This window comes from Argiope bruennichi, chromosome 2 (genome assembly GCF_947563725.1).
Source record: "Argiope bruennichi chromosome 2, qqArgBrue1.1, whole genome shotgun sequence".
Lineage (NCBI taxonomy): Eukaryota > Metazoa > Arthropoda > Arachnida > Araneae > Araneidae > Argiope > Argiope bruennichi.
In genome coordinates, this window is record NC_079152.1 from 123,560,346 (window position 1) to 123,583,334 (window position 22,989).

General features: G+C 32.4%; 1 protein-coding gene across 2 annotated transcripts in view; it reads left to right on the top strand.

Moving 5' to 3' along the window:
• Positions 1–22,989, top strand: part of LOC129955785 (MATH and LRR domain-containing protein PFE0570w-like) — a 92,280-nt gene that overhangs the window by 23,473 nt on the left and 45,818 nt on the right. For both annotated transcript variants that reach the window (XM_056068250.1, XM_056068251.1), the window contains exon 2: positions 7,051–12,865. In XM_056068250.1, coding sequence (XP_055924225.1) covers positions 7,056–12,865 — 5,810 coding nt within the window. In that variant the 5' untranslated portion in view covers positions 7,051–7,055. The remainder of the gene's footprint in view (positions 1–7,050; positions 12,866–22,989) is intronic.

Consider the following 22,989-nt stretch of genomic DNA (forward strand, 5'->3'; position numbering starts at 1 on the left):
TCCAAAGACGCAAAAAAAAAAAAAAAAAAATCCATCCTTCTGGACGACTTGGAACTAATTGTTCAAGTTTTAATACTTTTTATTAGCGAATCCAGAGAATCACATTGCTCAATTTTATTTTCTGAATCGCCTTCGTTGGTGTTTTTAACTGTTCGCATGTGCGACAATTCTATTTCAGCTTTTGCTCTCTCCAATTTAATTTGTTCTAATTGTTTATTCTTCTCGAATGTCTCTACTTCTATTTTCCGATTCTCGATTATCCCTTCTATGAGAGTCGAAACAAATTCAGGTTCATCTCTGAACTTCTCAGTATTCTTTATAATATTAATCAGATCGACGATCGTCATTTTATCAGTTACTACCACTCCTAACTCTGTAGCAGCTAGCTGCAAATCAGTTTTTCGTGCGTTTTTAAACATTTTAAAAACGAAACTTAACTAAAAAAAATAATAATAACTTAAATTATTTTCTAGGAGTGAATGACCACAAGCTCAAATTATCTTATGGGAATGAATGACCACAAATCTCAAGCACCTACCTCGATACTCGTTAGTAATCCAATATCATCTCACAATGATTCCAATGCTTTCGGTTTGAAACGCAACGTAGCACTAACCAAAACGAAATCGAAAGTGCTCAAATTAAAATTATCCATAGTTGCTTAAGGTCGCTCACCGGTCGCACGGACCAGATGTTTGTAGTTGGAAAATTATTCACAAACTCATTCTCGTGGACTGTAAATTTAAACTCGGTTCATTTTATGCTCACACTTCTTAAGAGAAAAAAACACGACACTCACATCATGCTGCTCACACATTACTCTAAAAGTTGCAGGTGGCGCTGCTGCAACAGGGCTTGCCATTGGTTGCGGAACACGATCTAACCATCAAATTCGGGAATCCCCCCCCCCCCGAAAAAAAATCACCCAACTGTATTTTTAAAATATTTGAATAAAATTATACTGTAATAAGTACTTAATAAAATTTACTCTCAAACGATATGTTTTGCTATTTAATTTCAAGCAGTTTAAATTCTGTCTTTCCTTTGCTGAAATATATAACATATTTATTAACTTTCATTAATTTAAAAAAAAATGGCTTAGTATTGCATTAATTGAAGTTAGGGATGACGAATATATTAAGAGCGGTTATTACGTAACCAATATCAAAAAGTCACAAATACGATTTGATCTTACTGATGATATTTCGATTACAGGTTTGGATCACGATAGAAAGTAATAATCGATACGATATCACTGAAATTTACCGGAACGGTGACTTCATTGGAAAGTAACAATCGATACGATCTCTGGAAGCTCTCGAAAGAAATCTGTGATTGGATTGAAAAGTGAACGGACCGGTTATTGGAATTATCGTATCATTGAATTGCATATCACTGAAATTTATCGGAGCGGTGATTTCACCGGAAAGTGCGAGGCTTCACTGGAAAGTACGAAGTCACCGCTCCACTTTACGGGAGTGACCGATATTTGTATTTGATGATGCACTATTCCATACAGATCATTTTTAATTGCTCGTGACATGATTGACTTTGATTACATGTATTCTGTTTACTCCTGGCACCATCTATCGGTAGAATATAGGACTAAAGTAAACATTTTAAAGAAATGACATATGTTTTTAACTCATCTTTTCCAGAAAATGGTTCACTCTAATAAATAAATAAGATAGTTTAGAGATAATATAATAGTTTTGAGAAAAAAAATTTAAGATATAAGCTGAAACAGATAAATTAATTCAATCACACGTTACTTAAATTAGTAAATTAAGTATTAATTACAATTAATAAATTTTATATTTAATATTAAGTAATAATTTTTAATTAATAATATGATTGAAATAACATATTTGGAACGCATATTTAAAAATAACAATAGCAATATTATTTGTTATTCAAAAAAATCGTGGATTATGCATCTCTAATTGAAGTGCTTAAAAATTTGTTAAAAATTAACACTTGTGACACCTACACAGAATTGCATTATCTTAATAATACTTGGGCATATGTGATCATGTGACATAAGGGCTGGCTTTTTGAGTTAGTAAGCAAAGATTTATCAAATGTCTACTGATGAAGTTAATTCATCCCTTAGTTCAGATATAATACAATAAAAATTGACTGAATTTATCGGCACCATACAGTATGCTTTTGCAAAAATGGGACCAACTAAAAAACTTCTAAAAACAGAAATATGTAACATATGAACAGAAAATTGCGATTGATGATGACTTTCTTGTACGAAGAATTGTTTTCATTTTTTCAAAAAGGACGGTTTTGAAAATTAATGTTTCTATCTGGATCGTCTCTCCTAACAGCATTTTTCAGATAAGAAAGTTTTGATTTTTCGATCGATCTTGTATTCTATATGAATGCCAGTTATTACGTTGAAATATTCTCTACACTGTCAATTTTGGAATGTTGAGATCTGAACTGACTATTTGTAATCTAGCAAAAGGGTAAACTAAAAAATAATACAAATCTCATTTTTTTTCTTCACATATATGACATTTCATTCTCGCTATTTCTCTCAGGGTGAAGTAAGGATCCTTCAATTTTTAATCACTAAATCACACAGTCTATTAAAATGTTGGGAAGTGAAAACGACATTGTATTTTTCTAGATCCAGGGATGCATTACGATTGCATACAAAATAAATCATCATAAAACCCAAAAATTAGTTTTTATTTTATGCATTTCTTTTAAAAACCGCACAAGTTCGATTAAAAAAAATTTTTTTTTTCTTGCTGAGCATTCCAGTAAGTGTCTGTGATATTTTAAATGTTCAGTTTCTCAAGTTTCTCTTCCTGTCTTTGTAAAGACGACGGTGCAACTGCCGATCAATGAAAGTGAACAACGTTATGCGACAACCTGATTATCAAATTTTTTTTTGAAGCCACAATGATTGGATGATGTACTAGTTGCATTCTGAAATAAATGCTTTCTGTCACATTTGTGGCATGTCCTTCGAAATTTAAAACTACGCATATCTCTTGCAAATTTTCTAGATAGAAATGTGAAATTTTGTACGCGTAAATGAAAATGAGAGAAAGAGAGACTTGAAATTATGGTGGAAGTATAAAAATTCAATTTTTGCACTTATTTCTCTCTACAGAAGCTAAAGTATTTTCATACAATTACCTACTTATTTAATGAAATTTTATAATTGAAAGTTTGTCTAGATATAATATTTAAAAAAAATTAATAGCTTATTCCTAATACTTTAAAATATGATTTTAAATGTAACACTTTAAAATATGATTTCAGAAACACGTAGCTGTAAGATTAGTCTTATTTTAAGGCCTAAATATTTAAATATTTACTATCGTAATTTCAATTTTGATTACGCTAACGGTCCAATCTATGTGAACCTATACTTCAGACAAGAAATTCGGGGGGGGGGGGGAGAAGAACGAATAAAATATAAATTAATATACATTTTTTCTAGCTTTCTTTCGTGCATGGCTTTAGGACAAATTGAATATTAGTATTAAATCATTGAAAGTACTTTTAAGAAAATAGGCAGTAATCTGCTAGTACACTACCTGCGAATAAAACTTTAGTTCATGATACTGTATCTGAGAATTAAGCGTTTTAATGTAGTACGTATAGTCCGATGTGTACTGCGAGACATTGAAGACTGGGCAGGCCCATCAAGAAGACCAGGCTACTCACGGAGGGCTTGGTTCTGCTCCATGATAACGCGCATCCACACGTCTCCAAGGTCACACACGCGGAATCGGCCAAGTTTAAGTGGGAGCAACTCGACCATCCACCCTACAGCCCGGACATGTCGCCCTGCTATTTTCATGTGTTTGGTCCCCTGAAAAAACACCTGAAAGGGAAGCGCTTCAACTCGGGCGGCGAACTCAAGGACGCCGTGAAAGACTGGGTCTCGTCACAGCCACAGGAATTCTAGGAGCAAGGAATTCTTCGGCTTGTTAATCAGTGGGATCGTTGTACTCAGTCCTATGGTGTATACTTTGAATAAAGCCTTCATTTATACCCACAATGTCGTTTCGTACCTTTTCATATGAATGTCCCTTGTATATTTCAGATTTGAAGAAATTTCAGTAATTATCAACATTTTCTTATTGAAAATATGTTCCCTCCTGAGAATTAACTGGCAGCTATTTTTAAAATTATTAATATGATTCCTGTCATTTATTTTAGCCAAAGCACTTATTATTTTATTAAAAAAAAAAGGGAAAAAAAAGCAACCTTTTTTAACAACCCAGTAAAAAATACATTAGCTCATTACAAGTGCAGCTTGTGGAGCATACATACATATTGAAAGAATAAACATTATTGATATCCATTTAAATTTGAATTTAAAGCACTTTCTATGTATTTTTTTTCTCCCATTTTGTTAAATAAAGTTAAATTGTAAGAGATATAAAGATTAAATCCTCATAAAACTAAAATTTATAATTCACTTTATTAGATTAAATTTGTATTATGCACATCAAAATTATAATTTTTATAAATGTCTTCTGTGTGGGAAAATTATAAACGTGTTCCTTTATAATAAATTTTTAAAGCAAATTTCGCACATTTTATTTATTATTTTCAACACTCGTCTGAAATGCGGTAAGGGTCATCAGCATTTTTCTCACGGAATCTTCGTTTCGTTATCAGATACATGGAATATCATTCTCACTCTGACAGTGATTGATTTCCATATGGCGTACATTATAAAATCGCCAAATCTTACATTCAAAGATAAAGGTTATAATGTTTCAACCGTTTAAAAGCTTGAGTGCAATGTTATGCTCCTTAAAGTCCCCCCCCCCCCAATAAAGAAAGTCCTTGAATAGAATTTTATTTTATTTTTAGTGGGAGGGAGAACCTTGATGCAGTATTGTTTGTGATGGTCCTCTATCTCATTACATTCTATTAATAATTTGAAATCTCAACACCACTATAGTGATTGTATAAAAAAAACCTGTTGATTGGCTATTTTTTTATTTATTGAAATAGCCATCATCCGAATAATTTTTTTTTATATTTGTTCATATTTTAAGGATATTATATTTATGCTATACTTTAGTTATGTTATGAACTTTTAATCATATAGAACACCTATGCTGATGCAGGCTTCTTGTACGGATATAAGGCTCAACATTTAATTATATAGAAACCTTCAAGGGCAAACATTTTTTTTTACGTCCTTGAAAGTTCCTGAAATAGTTATGCTCAGTTGTTCAGATTCTGCCTAGTACATTACACTCCCGATTATCCGCGGAATTGGTTGGCGTGGCTGCCGCGGATAACAAAAATCGCGAATAATCCGAAAAAAGCTAAAACCGGGTATAGCAAAAGAGAAAACAGTCATTCCAACTTTGAAAAATCGTTTTATGTACAATAAAACGTAAAATAAACAGCAGGAAATGTTTAACTAACGCTTAATATTTAAGTATATCACTCAAAATTAACCTAAAATGCATTTTGTTAATGAAAACAGAAAAGTGCTTTGTACTTACGAGAGGCGTCAAGGATACACAGAAAAATTAATACATATGTACTGTTTTAATACTGTAATGTATTATGTAATTACAAAAGCATAACTGTAAAACTGCACCTTTTTGAAGAAATCAGTCAAAAAAAAAAAAAAAAAAAAAAAAAAAAACCTTTGGGCGGCATGCGCAGATAACCCGCCCGCGGATAATCGGGAGCCTACTGTACTCATGAATTCATTTAAAATAAAAAGTCGTTGACACTCTGTTGTCATTACTTTGCTTGTTTTATGGTAGAAAATGCTTTCTTAGTTGTATTCCTCCAAACAGAAGCTGTGTACCTTTCTTCCTTCATTTATCTCTATTTGATAAAAAAAAAAAAAAAATTTGAAATGATTGTTTTCGTAAATGAAATTAATTTGAATATCTGTAATGCATTTGTGAAAAAGAGAAAAAATTCTAGCTCTGAATTGATTGTTATTTTCTTTTCATGTATAATTCTACGCACATTTTGATGAGTTGCTAGCTTTTCTTATTTTCTTGTAATTTGAGCTGATTCGCAATGATTTTCACTTCAGAACAAAGAAAGCATCTCTTGATTATTTGGCTGAGTTTGGAAGGTTAAAGATTTAAGATAAATGTATTGATCACAGTTATTCATGTCAATGTACTTAGTACATGGTTTTTATTCTGCTACTCATTACTGCCTTTTATGAAGTAATGTAATATATATATATATATATATATATATATATATATATATATATATATATATATATATATATATATATATATATAGAGAGAGAGAGAGAGAGAGAGAGAGAGAGAGAGAGAGAGAAAGAAGGAAATTTTATATTGAAAATTTGAAAATTAACCAATGTAATCAATTAGCAAAGGCAACCAATGAAAACATTTCGTCATTTGATTTATTACTTTGAATAAAAAAGAAGTTAACCAATCCGGGGAAAAAAAAGGGGAACCTGATTCATATCTTAAATTTCTGAAGTAGAAACATTTGAAGAAGTCGAGATTCGAGTAATTTCAGATCAATCGTGCATCTTTGGCAAGGAATTAAATTCAGAGGTTTCTCTGAATTATTTTTTTATTTACAAAATAAATTTTGAAACTCTACTATTTGTTGCAGGATCCCTAGCTAGCAATTTTCAATGCTTTCACTTCGCTGAAGTTTGGTATGCCGAAAGACGAGTTGTTATTACACTTCCTAATTCTGCGAATATTCTGAGATCACCCTATGGTATATGTAAACATTAAACAACAATATTTCCTCTCGGCCCTTTTTTTGAGGAAATAAACGTCTCCTGAGGCATGCACAGAAGCGCAGAGGAACCGAGAATGAGCAGTTCGGAAATTGCGTTTTATATTGAATAGTATATACTATTTTGACAAATTTAATGAAATGGATTTTCTTCTTATTTAGCTTTTAATCTTTTGTATATGCCATGCGAAACACAATTTTATCTTTTTATTTTCACATACGTCAAGCTATTTTTTTTTTAAAATTTATATATGTTTAATTGCTATCCTTTTAATAATTTGCTTATTTATTATATTTTAGACATAATGATGGAATCTTCTGAACAATGTGCTTTGAATGGTTCTGCGGATCCAGATGAATCGCCTGCTGGGACAGAAGGAATTGTTGCTACCAACTATGAGAACTATGCTGGAGAAGACTTGTCACTTAATCAAGTTATGGAGAATCAAATAACTGAGCAAGTAGTCGGATATTTAGATGAAGAGAGTGCTACTCTAGTTTTACAGTCACAAGGACTTGAGCTAAATGGAAAGCGTTTAATACTTGCTCAAGGTACTGCAGGAAATGAAATACTTGTTTTTGTGAGTACTGATCAAGATGCAGCTCTTGAACATTCATTTGTACAATCAATAACAGATTCTGATGGTAATCATACTTTTGCAATAGAATGTGGATCAAATAACCTGGAAGCTATTAGTGGTGAAGGAATCCAAAGAATACAATTAATTGGGGCAAATGATTTACAAAATATTGACAAAAATGAAACATTATTTATTCAGCAAGCACAGGCACTTGAATATTTGGGCTCTGATAACAATCACTATTCATCTGAAGCTCTAGGAAATACTGTATGCCAAGTACAGGAGAAAGATGCTACCGCTGAAATGGTTTTTATTCCTACTGAGTCTCAGGTTATTTCTGCAGGTAATACAAGATTATTACATCTTGCTGATGTTGCACATTCTGAATGGTCAACATCAGAAACACATGATAAAGATGCCATCGAATTTGTTAAGAAAGTAAATGAAGGATCTGTTATTGTGAGAGGAATACGTGCTCGTGTTGATTCTGATTTTTGTAAGGAAGGAGAAATGAGCATCAATGCTGTAAATGACCAAGCCAATAATAATAGTTTGCAGGATGAACACATGATTCCTGAAATTGAAACATCTTCACCTGGAGTGGAAGGGGAATCATTGCTTTTATCTATACCCCCTCGGGATATTAACAATGCTGTTTCCGTTATAATAACTTCTTCTCCAGGTCTTAGTGGTAATGAAAGTTGGAGAACAGTAAATATTCAAGAGTCAGAGGAACTTACCAAGGAGACTTGTCAGCCAGATGTAAAACTTCCATCAGTATCAACAGATATAATTAACATCAAATATGCTAATTTGAAAGAAACTCAATGTTCCGATTTATCTTCTCAAAATACTTTTATAGAAGAAACTAGCAATCATTCTCATTTAAAAGATAGTACTGATTGTTCAAATAAAGATGATACTGCAAACTATAAAGCACATGCTGTTGAAGAACCGATGGATGAAGATACGAATGAATCTATTCCACTTCAATTAACTTCCAGTAAAAATATTGATGAAGATGATTCAGAACAAAAAGATAGTATCAGTTGCAGTGAAGATGTTTCACAACTAAAAGATAGTATCAGTTGCAGTGAAGATGTTTCACAACTAAAAGATAGTATCAGTTGCAGTGAAGATGTTTCACACCTAAAAGATAGTATCAGTTGCAGTGAGGATGTTTCACAAATAAAAGACAGTATCAATTGTAGTGAGGATGTTTCACAACTAGAAGACAGTATCAGTTGCAGCGAGGATGTTTCACAACTAGAAGATAGTATCAGTTGCAATAATGATACTTCAAAACCAAAAGATAATAACAGTTGCAATGCGATTGATTCAAAACAAAATGATAGTATCAATTGCATTGAGAATAATTCAAAACAAGAGTACAATCTCAATCTCAATGAGGATGATTCAAAACGAAAGGATGATATCAGTCCCAATGAGAATGTTTCAAAACAAAAGGATAATATCAGTCCCAATGAGGATGATTCAGAACAAAAAGATAATACCAATTCCAGTGAGAATAATCCAAAACAGAAAGATTGTATCAGTTGCAGTGAGAATATTTCACAACTAAGAGATAGTATCAGTCCCATTGAGGATGTCTCGCAACTAAAAGATAGTACTAGCCTCAGTGAGGATGATTCAAAACAAAGGAAGAGTATCATTTGCAAAACAGATGATTTAAAACAAAAGGATAGTATCATTAGTAATGAGAATTATTTAAAACAAAAGTATAGTATCATTAGTAATGAAGATGATATGAGGCAAAAGGATAGCATCATTAGTAATGAAGATGATTTAAAGGAAAAGGATAGTATCAGTTGCAATGAGGAGGATTCGAAACAAAAAGATTGTGTCATTTGCAGTGATAGTGATTCAAATGCCACAGTGGATGTTGACCAAATTGAAAATTTAGATAATAAAATTTCTTATATATCTTTAAAGAACTTTGAAAATGCAATGAAACAAAATAATAGTATTAATTGTAATAATAATGGTTTGAATATCTCAATGAATGTTGATGAAATTCAAAACTTAAAAAATACATTTTCTGATCCATCTTCAAAGAACTTTGAAAATGAGATCAAACAAATTGAAAGTATCGGTTGTAATGATAATGATTTGGATATCTCAATGGATGTTCACCAAATTCAGAACTTGGATAATAAAATTTCTGACTCGCCTTCAAAGAATTATGAAGCTGAAATTAAGCAAAAAGATAGTATTATCAGTTGCAGTGATAATGATTCAGATACTTCAGTAGATTTTGACCAAATTCAAAACTTAGAGAATAAAATTTCTGATTCATCTTCAAAGAATTATGAAAATGAAATCAAACAAAATGAAAGTTTCATTTGCAATGATAATGATTTGGATATCTCAATGGATGTTGACCAAATTCAGAACTTAAATAATATAATTTGTGACTCACCTTCAAAGAATTATGAAGCTGAAATTAAGCAAAAAGATAGTATTATCAGTTGCAATGATAATGATTCAGATACTTCAGTGGATGTTGATCAAATTCAAAATTTGGATAGCAAAATTTCTGATCCATCTTCAAAGAATTATGATATTGAAATTAAACAAAAAAATAATATTATCATTTGCAATGATAATGATTCAGATACTTCAGTGGAGGTTGATCAAATTCAAAACTTGGATAATAAAATTTCTGATCCATCATCAAAGAATTATGAAGTTGAAATTAAACAAAATGGAAGTATCAGTTGCAGTGATAATGATTCAGGTACTTCAGTGGATGTTGACCAGATTCAAAACTTAGATAGTAAAATTTCTGATCCATCTTCAAAGAATTATGATATTGAAATTAAACAAAAAGATAGTATTATCATTTGCAATGATAATGATTCAGATACTTCAGTGGAGGTTGATCAAATTCAAAACTTGGATAATAAAATTTCTGATCCATCATCAAAGAGTTATGAAGTTGAAATTAAACAAAATGGAAGTATCAGTTGCAGTGATAGTGATTCAGATACCTCTGTGGATATTGATCAAATGCAGAACTTAGATAATAAAATTTCTGACCCATCTTCAAAGAATTATGAAGTTGAAATTAAACAGAATGGAAGTATCAGTTGCAGTGATAATGATTCAGATACCTCTGTGGATATTGACCAAGTTCAAAACTTAGATAATAACATTTCTGATCCATCTTTAAAGAGCTGTGAAATTGAAATTAAGCAAAAAGATAGCATTGATTGCAATGATAATGATTCAGATACCTTAATAGCCACTGACCAAATTCAGATTTCGGATAGTAAAATTTCTGATCCTTCTTCCTATAACGGCGAGAAAGAAATTGAGTCTACAAATTTTGAAGAAGCATGTTCTGATATTCAAACTTGCCCTGAAAGTCCTCTGTTATCACATAGGGATAATTCTAAATCAGTAAGTTCTTCCTTTTCTATAAATAGTCAATCAAAAGATCATAATCTCAATAAATTGAATCAACTTCAGTTTGTTAGTTCAAGTAAATTAAAGAAGGCCATAGATGAATATGAATTTGAAAACAGTTCAAGTAATTTAGATGCAGAATTGAATCACAATATTTCTCTGAATGCTCAAGCTTCTGATACGAGAAATTCTACTGATATAAATACAGAAAATGATGTCACTGAAGTCAGTCAAATAGTTAATTCTGTTGTTGAAGATCTGATTGGAAATCTAACATTTCATCGAACATTAACTCCTGTTACTGATAGCATAAAACTTAATCAAAATCCTGCTTGCAACGAAAATAATGAAACTTCCAATGATAATTCTCAAGATCTGTTTGATCAAGATTTACAAAATGATGAAAAAAATTATTCTAGAAAGATGTTAAAAAATATTGATGAAGAATTACTTAAAAATAAACAAAATTCTGGTTCTGTTGAGAATAACCATACTGATCAGATTGAAAAATCTGAAGAAACGTCAGTTGTAAAAAGTGGTGTGAGTAATGATAGTAAACGTGACAAAAGCAATAATATGAATTTAAATTTAGCTGCTTCTGATGAAACTACTGTTAAAACACCACAACGAACTTATGTTCGTAAAAGAAGAATTTCTGATACATCAAAAAATATTGAACTGTTTTCTTTAGATGAATTATCTGGTCCCAAAGATGAAATCTCTTCGCATCGAACCCCAAAGATTTTTTGTCCTGACAACCAAAAGAAACAAATTAGAAATGATGAGAACAATTTGACTGATGAAGATGGGTATGTTAATTTAATATCTTCTGATATGACAAATAGAATTAAGGCGAAAGGTACATCTCCTCCAATGGATGATAGAAGAATTAGAAGTTTAAGACCACGATCTTCAGATCATATGGAAAAAATTCCTGAACATGTTAAGGATACTGAAGATTCAGTTAGTACATGCTGGGGAGCATATTTAATGGAAACATCATTTAAGCCCAGTAACGCAGAAAAAATGGAAGAAGATGCACCAAAAGTATCCTCATTAGATGCTTCAAAGGAGGAATCTCCAAAAAATCTTCTTAAAAAGAGAATACGAACTCCTTCATATAAAAAAATAAATACTGAAAGTGATAGCTATAAAAGTGGACGACAATGGGATAAGCTAATTAAAAGTTCACCAGTTAAAATTAGGGATGCATCTTCTGATAAAAGAAAAATTAGGGAGAAAGTTAAAAAACAAGTAGAAAAAACTCTTCGAAACTCTGAAAATTTTAATAGTTCACCTATCTCTAAATATAAAAAAGGCAGGCTAAGTAAGCTTAGTAAAGCATGTAAAACTGTTTTATGTTCAACATTTCCTTCTCCACATGAAAAGATAAAAACTTGTGGTATTAGGTTTCTTAATGATAATTCAACGGAAAAAAATAATTCTAGTGCAGTTGATGATCTGAGTATTCCTTCGACATCAACTCAGGATTTGAATAATTTCCAATATAATTGTACAAATTGCAGTTTTGTTAGTAATAAAGTAAATAATTTTATTATCCACATGAAATACTGTACATTTAAGTCTTCAACCAATATGATAGATTATCGAGTTGATGATATGGAAAGGCGGCAACGAATCCGTGGAGATTTCACTGAAAATAATTCGACGGCAAAGAAGAAGTCTTTGAGTGGTATGATAGATTTTCGATTTAGTGACAAGGAAAGGAGACAACAGATACATGGAGATTTCTCTGAAAGTGATTCGTCTATAGAAAAACCTTCGAGTGGTAAGATAGATTATCGATTTAATGACATGGAAAGGAGACAGCGAATACGTGGAGATTCCTCCGAAATTGATTCATCTGTAGAGAAGTCTTCGAATGTTACAATAGATTATCGGTTTAGTTACATGGGAAGGAAGACAACAGATTTTTCTGAAAGTGATTCACCTGTAGATAAGCATTCGACTGATGGGATAGACTATCAAGTTAATGACATGGAAAGGAGGCAACGGATACGTGGAGATATATTCGGAAATGATATACCTGTCGAGTGCAGTTCTACTTCACAGAATTTTTCAAATGTTTCTCTTGTTGATTATTAGTAAGTATTCAATTATAGTACTTTCTTTTTTTATTCTTTAGAAAAATTCTCATTTGCTTTTTTTAAATTTAAATTTAAAAAATTATAGTTCGATATTCCTAAATATTTACAGGATGTCCCACTAGGTATGCAGCGTCTAATATTTACAGATTCGGATAGAACAAATCAAGACGAGTATTTTGATGTAAAACATGTAAGGTCCCAGACTATTGCGTCATAGTTTAATTATGCGGCGAATGTTAATTACGAATAGACTGCTTGTATTCCAAATTACCATACATACGACGATTGCACAACGTAAAATCATCCCTAGGTGACTATGAATATTTGTGGCAATCAATGAGAGGAAACGCGCGTCTGCAAGTGAATATGCAAATTCCCCCCGTGGTATATAAGACTAGAAAACAGGTTTGATAAGAATGAGTCGCATATTACTTGCGAAAAAATTACTGTGTACGGTACGTAATCATTATGGTTCTGAAATGAGTAAGTATTCCATTGAGCATCTTGTTTTCATGGTGCCAACTTATCATGAATTGCAATCACCAGAGGCTGTGGAGAAGAAATTGAAAGGGCCCCCCCCCCCATCGGCAATCACCTCAATGTGAATGGCACAACGATCAAAAGAACATACGAAAGATTTAAGGAGTGCTAGCGATGGGGGGGGGAAGAGATGAGTGCAACAACGGAAACCAATGTTAAGAAAGTGAAAGAAATGTGCGAAGCAAGTCCACAAACTTCTTTACGACAGGTGGCACATCAACTCTACATGTCAAAACCACTGAGCATCGGATAATAAGAAGAGAGGCAGACTTTGTTCCCTTCCAAAATTCAAATCAATCAACTATTGATCGATTTGGATGGTTTAAGGAGGTTTGATTTTGCAAAATCGATGATTAACAAGTTTGAATGCGGCGAAATTGATTTTAATTGGATCTGGTTCAGTGACGAGGTGTACTTCTACCTCCAATGATATGTTAACAAATAGAGCTAGAGGTTCTGAGCCACTGAAAATCCTCATCATGTAATAGTTCGTACACTGGGGTCACACTTGATGTACGTTGTCTACCGAAGGCATCATTAAGCCAATTTTTTTTATCGGAAATGTCACCGACAAAGTTTATTTTGACATGTTGAATGACCATCTTGCATGGCATTGACAAGATAAGTGATTATTGGTTTATGCAAGATGGTGCTAGACCTCACTGCACTCAGCGAAACTTCGGTCTCTTACGGAACATTTTCACGACAGACTTATCGGGGTGAATTCCATTATGAAAACAGACAATGGTATAGAGGGACCCCATTACTCCCCTGATCTTAACCCGTGCGACTTTTTTTATGAGGTTCATGGGGACGTCTGAAAGACACTGTGTGTCTCACACAACCTTCAATAGTGGGCGACTTCAGTGCAGCAATTGAAACTGAGGTTAAGAAAATTGTAATAGATGTTTTGCAGAAAACAATTGCGAACTTCGATTCCAGATTTTGCCATTTCATTAGTTCGAACGGCCAACATTTCGAAAATCTGTTGTACTGAAAGTTCTCAGCAAGCATTGATTTTCACTTTTTTGTTTGTTTTGTTTTTTGTTTCATTTCTTTAAGTTTTCATAACTCAAGCTTCACATTTTAATTAGACAATGTTTCTATATTCAGGGAAACCAATGTTATACTTCAAAATACTCTTCTTGACGTGTTCTATTCGAATATGTACACTCATGTCCAAAATTAAGGTCACAAACATAAAATCTGCGAAAAATGAAAAACTATTCACTGTGTTGTCACGAAATTTGGCACAGAGGTACACTACAATGGAAGAAAGAACATAGATACATAACAACATGGAAAAGATTTTAATTGGGAATTAAGAAACAGGTTATATCAAAAAGTGTTACATTATGAATCAGAGATAAAGCATTGATCTCGGGGAAAGCCTGTCTGATATGGAATATGATCACCGTGCACTGCTATACAGGCTTCACAACGAGCTTTCATACTGTTTATGAGGGTGTCAATAAATGCTTGGGACAACAAAGCCCATTCTTCCAAAAGCGCGACTTTTAACACTTGGAGGGTATTAGGACGGAGGTTACGCTGTGCAAAGGCTCTTCCGAGACCATCCCAAACATGTTCAATAGGATCGCGATCCGGAGACCTCGATGGCCAGTCCATACGTCGAATATTCTCTTCCTCAAGAAAATCATCAACGATCTGGGCTCTGTGTGGGAGCGCGTTATCGTCCATAAACATGAAGTCTGAGCCAAAAGCACCCCGGAACAACCTCACATATACTTCAAGGATCTCATCCGTATAGCGATGTGCATTGACAGTACCCGCATCGAAGACATGCAGTGTTGTACAACTGCCCAACATTATGCCACCCCAGACAAGGATTCCTCTGCCACCAAATCTGTCGATTTCTTTTATGTAGGAGGGATGATTGCGAGCTCCTCGCTCTTTCCAGATGAAGTTTTGGCGAGTGTCACTCTTTGTGGTAAATCTAGACTCATCACTGAAAAGAATACGCCCCCATTCTTGCTGTGCCCATGACTGATGTATTCGGCACCACAACAACCAGGCTTTTCTGTTGGATGCAGTCAAAGGGATGCACTCAACTGGTCACCGGGCATAAAGGGCCCTCCCTGCTAGACGTTGTATACTGTTTGTCTGGAAATTCTTATTCCAGACGCAGCAGCAAGGTTACGAGCAAGTTGAGGAGCCGTTGTCAGCCTATGCCGTCGTGCGCTTAATGCTAAATAGCGATCCTGTGCAGGCGTCGTTGCTCTATGACAGCCTTGGCCGGCCTTCCTGGTTACAGTAACACTTGTTTGGAATTGATTCCACAACCGTAATACCACTTTCGGTGCCACTTGTTACCATTGAGCCACCTCCGCCTGAGACTACTTTGCTTCAAGCCTGCCAACTGCTCTCTATCTCAAGGAATCGTCTAAACAATTATGAGAGCACATTCTCATTGGAAACAGGTTACATTTTTTGTTTTAATGCAATATTCACAAAATTGCAGGCAAAAATTCCAGATGCCTAAACGGCATAATTTCAGTAGTTCCTCAAAAACTAATGCTAAACAACATTTTTTTTCCCACAACAAAGGTTAATATCGTGTTACCGGTCCTTCACAATATACAAAATATAATTTGTTTAAATTTTACTGGTAGCTATTTAGAATTACTTTGAAAAACTTTTTTGTGACCTTAATTTTGGACGTGAGTGTAAATACTTTACGCTGCATACCTTGTGAGACACCCTGTATTATTCGATTTGTGCTGCTTCAGTAATAATGTTTTCCATGTTTTTGTTCTGCAATTTAATTCTTGATAATCTACAAATATTATGCATTAAATTCTTGAGTGGTGTATAAAAATTATACATAATCCATATAATAATGTTGATTTTGAAATAAACATTGTACTTGTATATATGTTCAAATATATATGTACTTGTATATATGTTTCATGAACATTTTTGAAATCTGAATATTCTTCAAATTTGACTGCTTATAAAAAAATTCTTATCTCACATAAAGAGTGAAGCTCATTAAATACGAAGATTGTCCAAAGGTGTACATTTATATAAAGGAAATTTAATACTGAATTCAAATTAAAAAATTGCACGCATGCACGCACGCACGCACGCACTCACACACACACACACACACACACACACACACACACACACACACACACACACACACACAGTTCACTTTACTTTCCAAATTATTCTAATTTTAGTCAGACAATAGAAGCATAGATACAAAAGAGCCAAAGAACAGAATATAGCAACCAGCAATAAGATTCCTGTTTTGTTCTGAAGATCACTAAAATACCAGCATCTCAAGCTCATTTTAAAAAAGTGGGATTACTCAATTTGGCTTTTCATTGGTATATGAAATCTATTTTACAGTATTTCTGTTGTGCATTTACATTTTCTATTGACGTGTCTGTAATTCTATTTAACATCGTAAAAAAGTAATAATAATAACAAAATATGCCACCAGATAAAGATGGTGATTGATTATCCATATAAAGATTCAAAATTGTTTTTATTGTGTGAAATGGTCTTGTGCATGATTTGTGAGAAAAATTGATAGGAATCTGACCATGTCAGAAGTACAAAAGCATTATTTATGTTTTCAGAAAGCACTATCGATACAAAAGAAATTAGGAAAATGTTCCGAAAATTGTACTAAAGCTGTTGAAAATAAAAGAAAACAAATATTTAAATACATCATTGACATATGGATATTATTTTAAAAATGAGATTTGAACCGAGTGCGATGGATGTTTTCGTGAATTACAGAATGCTAAAGGGAAGACTTTCTGAACTTGTACTATAAGACAGAATTCTGAAGCTGGAAGAAAGATTGAAAGGTTTGCATATTTGAATGAAAATAGAAAAGAAAAGAATATTGTGGGCAGAGTAATATTTTGAATAGATGGGAATATAAGTGAAAACAGGTTCATTTAGCTTGTCTGTGCTAATAATATATGTATAAACTCCTTGTGTGCCAACAAGTATATCACAAGGCTTACAGATGTAAGTCAGTACGCAATTGACAGTAAAATAAATTTCAAATATAAGGTCGTAGGCACAAATGCAAAAAAAGAAGGAAGAAAAATAGGGGAAAACAAGTAGATACACAAACAAAAGCAAAAATGAAACAAAATTGCTCACATAGTAACAGAAACATACAGTAAATGATATAAAACTATTGAATAAGCATGATCAAATAAAATATACAAAATACAAATACGAAAGTGTATATGCAAATATATGTAGGCAAACACACTAAAGTAAAATTTAAATCATACGGGGAAAAATACTGTTAATATATGTACAAAAGGAAATGAAAGAGGATTTACACTGTACAAAGGCAGATAAATGAGGAGGCCAAGCTATATTGTTCTTTTGAAGGCAGTTCCTGAGTTTACGTCTTTCCGGAATAAACTTGGTGCATTCAAATATCAGATGCTTGATATCCTGAACTGCACTACTGTAGCACGAACATCTATCAGTAGACGACAAATTGGATCGTTTTAAATATGCTTTAAAGTTTCCATGCCCAGTCAGAAACTGGATAAGCTTAAAATTTGACTCCAAGTAGTTAGCCTTTATGCGTCTCTGTATGGATGGAATAAATTCCTTAGTGAGCTGCGCATTAGTCGATGCTTGATATAAAGCATTTCATTCAGATATAACTTTATCTTTAAAGACATTCCTTAAATAAGATTTCGGAATGCTCATAGGAATGAAATTAGCCAGTTTTGTCGCCTCTTTGGCAAGCCAGTCGGCGCGTTCATTGCCATAGATTCCTGTATGACCTCTAACAAAGGAAAAGAAAACTTGCACACCTCTGCCTTGAAGAAAACTCAGGTTGGATTGTGTTTTAACAATTATTTGGTTTAGGGAATATTTAAGGCATGTAAAGATGAAAGGGAGTCGCTGCAAATTAAGAACTTTGATAAAAGGTTTTCATTGTCACAAATCCAAGAAACTGCTTGGGCTTTGCAAAGCAATTCAACCTGAAAAACACTGCATTCATCTCTTATTCTGAATTGATGAGTTTCAGTTTCAATATAATCTTGTAAAACAACAAATGCAAGCCCAACCTTATTGTTAATTTTACTACCATCTGTAAAACAGACAACAGGAAAGTGGTCTTCAATATTATTATGATAACTAATTAAATTAAGAGGGAATCTTTCAGCAGGATGGGGAAGTTCAGAAATTTGAAGGAAATCATTTAGACTCTGATGTGCTAGCTTTTTTGCTGTGTTCTTGAATTCATTACTATGGTTTATAAAGATGTCAATAGGTGGAAAGCCGGAGATAGAAAATACAGCTTCATAAGATATCGTTCGATACCCAGAAATAACTCGTAGTAGTATTCTCCTTTGAATCTTCCTCAAGAGCTGATAAAGATTATTAAAACAACAATGAAGAATCTTACAAATGCTGTGTTCTGAGAATGTCTGTATGCAGATGCTGTAGGCTTCTTTTATACTATAGGTATCTTATGAAATACTAGAAACTGCTTTGACAACATCCCAAAATCAAAACTTTTATTCATCAGGGACCTATTTCCAGATAATGTGCCATTTTTTTGTAACAGCACCTTGTCTAGGTCATTCCTATTGCAGCTATATATAATTGCCAGGATGGTCAGGAAACATATATATCATTGATACGAATCTTTGAATATTTGAGATGCTTATTAAAAATGCTTGTATGAATTAGGTATCCATCAAATAATAAATGATTAATTGAAGTTACAATTGCACCATGGTATCACTTAGTTAAAAATAAATAAATAAAATCTGCAAGCATTGGTAGGATTAATGAAATGTCATTATTGTACTGTTCTTTTTTAATAATTTTAAATAACTTTAATATAATATTCACCAAGAACATTATTTGTATTCTTTCGCTTGGCATACAAATATATCACTTCTTCTTCTTATTATTTTTTTTTAATTTTGAATTTGGCATTAAATTTCCATTAATCCTCCATTGGAGAGGGTGATATGGTTTGTGTGGGGCAGCATATAGAGTAGTAAGTAAATTCATTTTTTTCATCATCTGCTTTAAATTTACACCTACTTTTTTTCTTCTTGATTTTATACATTGATGTATTCAGAAATTATACTAAAAAGAATTACAAAAGAATAAAATTTAAAAAATTTTGATTGTAAACTTAAAAAACTAAAATTTATGTAACAAAATGTTATTTTGCAAGATGGGTTATCCTCTACATAACAGTCGAAAGAAAATTTTGTATTTACATATTACAGTCGTCATCATACACTCATCATATGAGGAAATCATGAAAAGGATAAATACAAAAATTGAAAGCTACTGCGACTTTAATCTTCTTCATATTATTCATTACAAGATGTTCTAAAAAGGTGAATTATTTTGCTCAGATGATTTTTATGAATGTAATTACAGGCATTGTGCTCCAGGAATGTCCCTTTTAGGTTAGACATTGGTGGGAAGCTTATAGTGGGATAATTTAAAATTGACAGCTAAAAAAGAACTCACTGGTGTACGCTGTTTGCTAGGGGAAGACTGGCCAAGCTTCCAGCTTGCCTGTCTTGCCAAGTGGATCTCTTTTGCTGAAGACATTGTGCCTCTCCCCCTCAGGAAGTGTATATTGGCTTAAAAATTCTGCAGATCAAACTTTCAGAAATTAGTATTTTGGCAGGGGAAATCCTAGTAAATGGTAACAAAATAAAAATCATCACAGGTAGTTTGTCTTCTAGAGAAACATTAAATAGTGCTGGAATCAAATTTAAATTTATATTAAATGTAGATATCATATTTAAAGTTTTAAATCAGATCTTGCAAGTCTGAATTGCATTGCCATATATTTGGGGATAACATATCCAGTGATTACATTTTTTTTTTTTTCTTTCGTGTGTGTGTGGGTTGGATTGTAGCTAAGTTCAATGAATTGAGTTCTGCAATTTTTATTATGCTGGTGCATTATATTTCCTCTTTAGATGACAGATGGAATTTGTTTCTATTACTTTTTTCATCAATTTTGTATTTGGCAATGCATTTTGTTTGTTTGTAAAACTTTATTTGTTTCAATCCGTTTTTAACATTTAGTTTGAATTTAATGTTCGTAAAGTTTTTTAATTCTTAAAATTTTCAGTTTTTATTTCCATTACTCACTTATATTACTATATATCTAAACTGGACTGCAAATTAAAATTTTTTCTTATTTCTTAAGCACATTATCATTTTCTACTTCAACTTTCGTAGTTAATTTGTAGCAATGAGATCTAAGATATTGTTAACACAATAGACAGGTAAACTTTCTAGAAATTAATTAAAATTTAACTATTCCGATAAGTGATAAAGTATTTATTCATGTTTATTTAAATTTGATTTAGTTAATAATCCTGAATTAAGTTTAAGCGTTTCTTTGTAATACCAACAACTATTCTTGCTTTTGCTCTTCGTCCAAGAATTCGTTTCTGTCAATTGTTGATTGTCGTTTCTGTCGAGACCTATGTTGATTGAGAATATTAAAATAAAAATAAAAATTATCTTCAAAAAAAGGGGGGAAAAATGAAATTCAATTTTGAGTTGTAGCAGCTTTGTTATTAAAGTTTAAAAAAAAAAAACAAATTGTGATTTATTTTAAGTTGTTGAATTTTGTATTTCTTCGTACTTTGTTATTTTATTTTATTATGTAATTTAATATTTGTTTGTTAATGATTTATATATTTTATATAATTATTTATTTGTTTATACATAACAGTTAATTTACTATAATTATTTATACATATAATAGATTTTTAGAACTAAGAATAATTTAACTTCAATTTACTGATGCATATTTTTTTTATAATTATTTGCTATCTGTTACATCTAATGTAAAACGAGATGGAAATATTTTTATGGTATTAATATAATATTAGTTATGTAACATTTGTTTTACTTTTCTTATTGTTCTGTATTAGTAAACTAAATTTTAAGAACTTTATAGCATGAGCAAAGCTGTAATTACCACATTCATAATACTTGTTTAATTGCTTTTGTCCCTCCACAGCACAGCAGTCCTGCCTAGAATATTTTCTCCTAGGGCAGTTGCCTATCTGGAAATCTGACATTGTCTATGCTTGCAGAATATCTTTAAATAATTTATAAATTAAAAAAAATAAATAGAAGGAATAATTTATGCGGCTTTAGTCTTCCAGATAGTTTCCAATTTAGTAGCACTTGTGAACTGATAACTCATTTTTGGTTGAAAGAAAAATTTTTTTTTGTTGAAACATTCATAGTTTTTTAATTGATGCTTAATTATTTGACTTGTTGTTTGCCTTTGCAGTTTGGGGTGAAGATAGATTGATTAATTGAATGAGGGGGTTAAGGGACTTTTAGCAACAAAAGCTGTTATCCCAGCTTTCAACAATATCTCCAGTTAATAAATGTCAAAAAATTTCAAGTGTTGAAGCAAAATATGGAGAGACAGTTTATCTGCAAGTGCTTTGCTCGTGAGTTGTTTAAAATTACAGGTTAAAAGAGAGTTGAGGTCAACTTCGACCTGAGGCACCGTCTGATGCTTGAGTATTTTCGGCAGTGCAGTAAGATATGATCCAAATTATTCAAAGAGTGGCATTTTTCGCAATTTGGTTGATTCGACAGGTTAAAACGATGTAGAAGGCCAGGTATAATTAGTGTTTTGGTAGAAATTCTAGCGCAAATGATATCTTCTCTTCTATTTCTTGTCCATTTAGCAGTATTTTTTATGTCTGGAATTTCTCCAAGAATTTCATAATATTTGCTTTAATATAGCTGTATGTTGTTTTTCTTTTTGAGATTTGTTTAATGCGTGAGGTGATGTCTTCCGATGCGATCCATTCAGTGCATGGGCTGATTTCTGTTACTGATTTTGCGATCAAGTCCGCTTTTTTATTCCATAATATTGTCGAATGCCCTGGGATCCATAGAAAAGTAATATGTTGATTAATCTGAGATTTTTCCACAATTTTGCCCACAATTTTATGAATGATGGATGGGGATTCATATGAAAATCTTTGAAGTACTGTAAGAACTGAAAGACTATCTGTAAGAAGTAAAGGTTTCTCAGGAATGGAAAGATAGTCCAGAGCCTGGCTAATTGCAAGAGCTTCAGCTGTAAAAATTGAGTTGATGTTGTGGGTTCGAAAAGTAAATTGAGACAGATCCGAAATGCCGGCGATTGAAGTTAAGTTTTGCGATTTCGATGCATCAGTTGCGATTATGAAACATTGTTTGAAGTCCTTTTGTAGCGTTTCTTGAAAACTGCCATTAATAGCTGAGTGTGGGAGAGATTTGTTTTGAAATAATAATACTGCAATTTTCTCTTGGAAGTTGTAAAAAATTTTGATCAGAAATAATGCGATTCCAATTAATGTTTAGATCAGAAAAATTTTTATCCAAAAAAATTTTGTCCTGTTGAATAAGAGCAAGATTGAAATGTTCTAAATCTAATTTATTAATAGCGGAGAAGGAACTGATAGAAATCTGCTTAATGAGAAATTGTAAGGATAAACATTTGATTTTTTTCACTGAGAATTTTCTGATTGGAGATGTAAAGGAGAGCTTTATTTGGT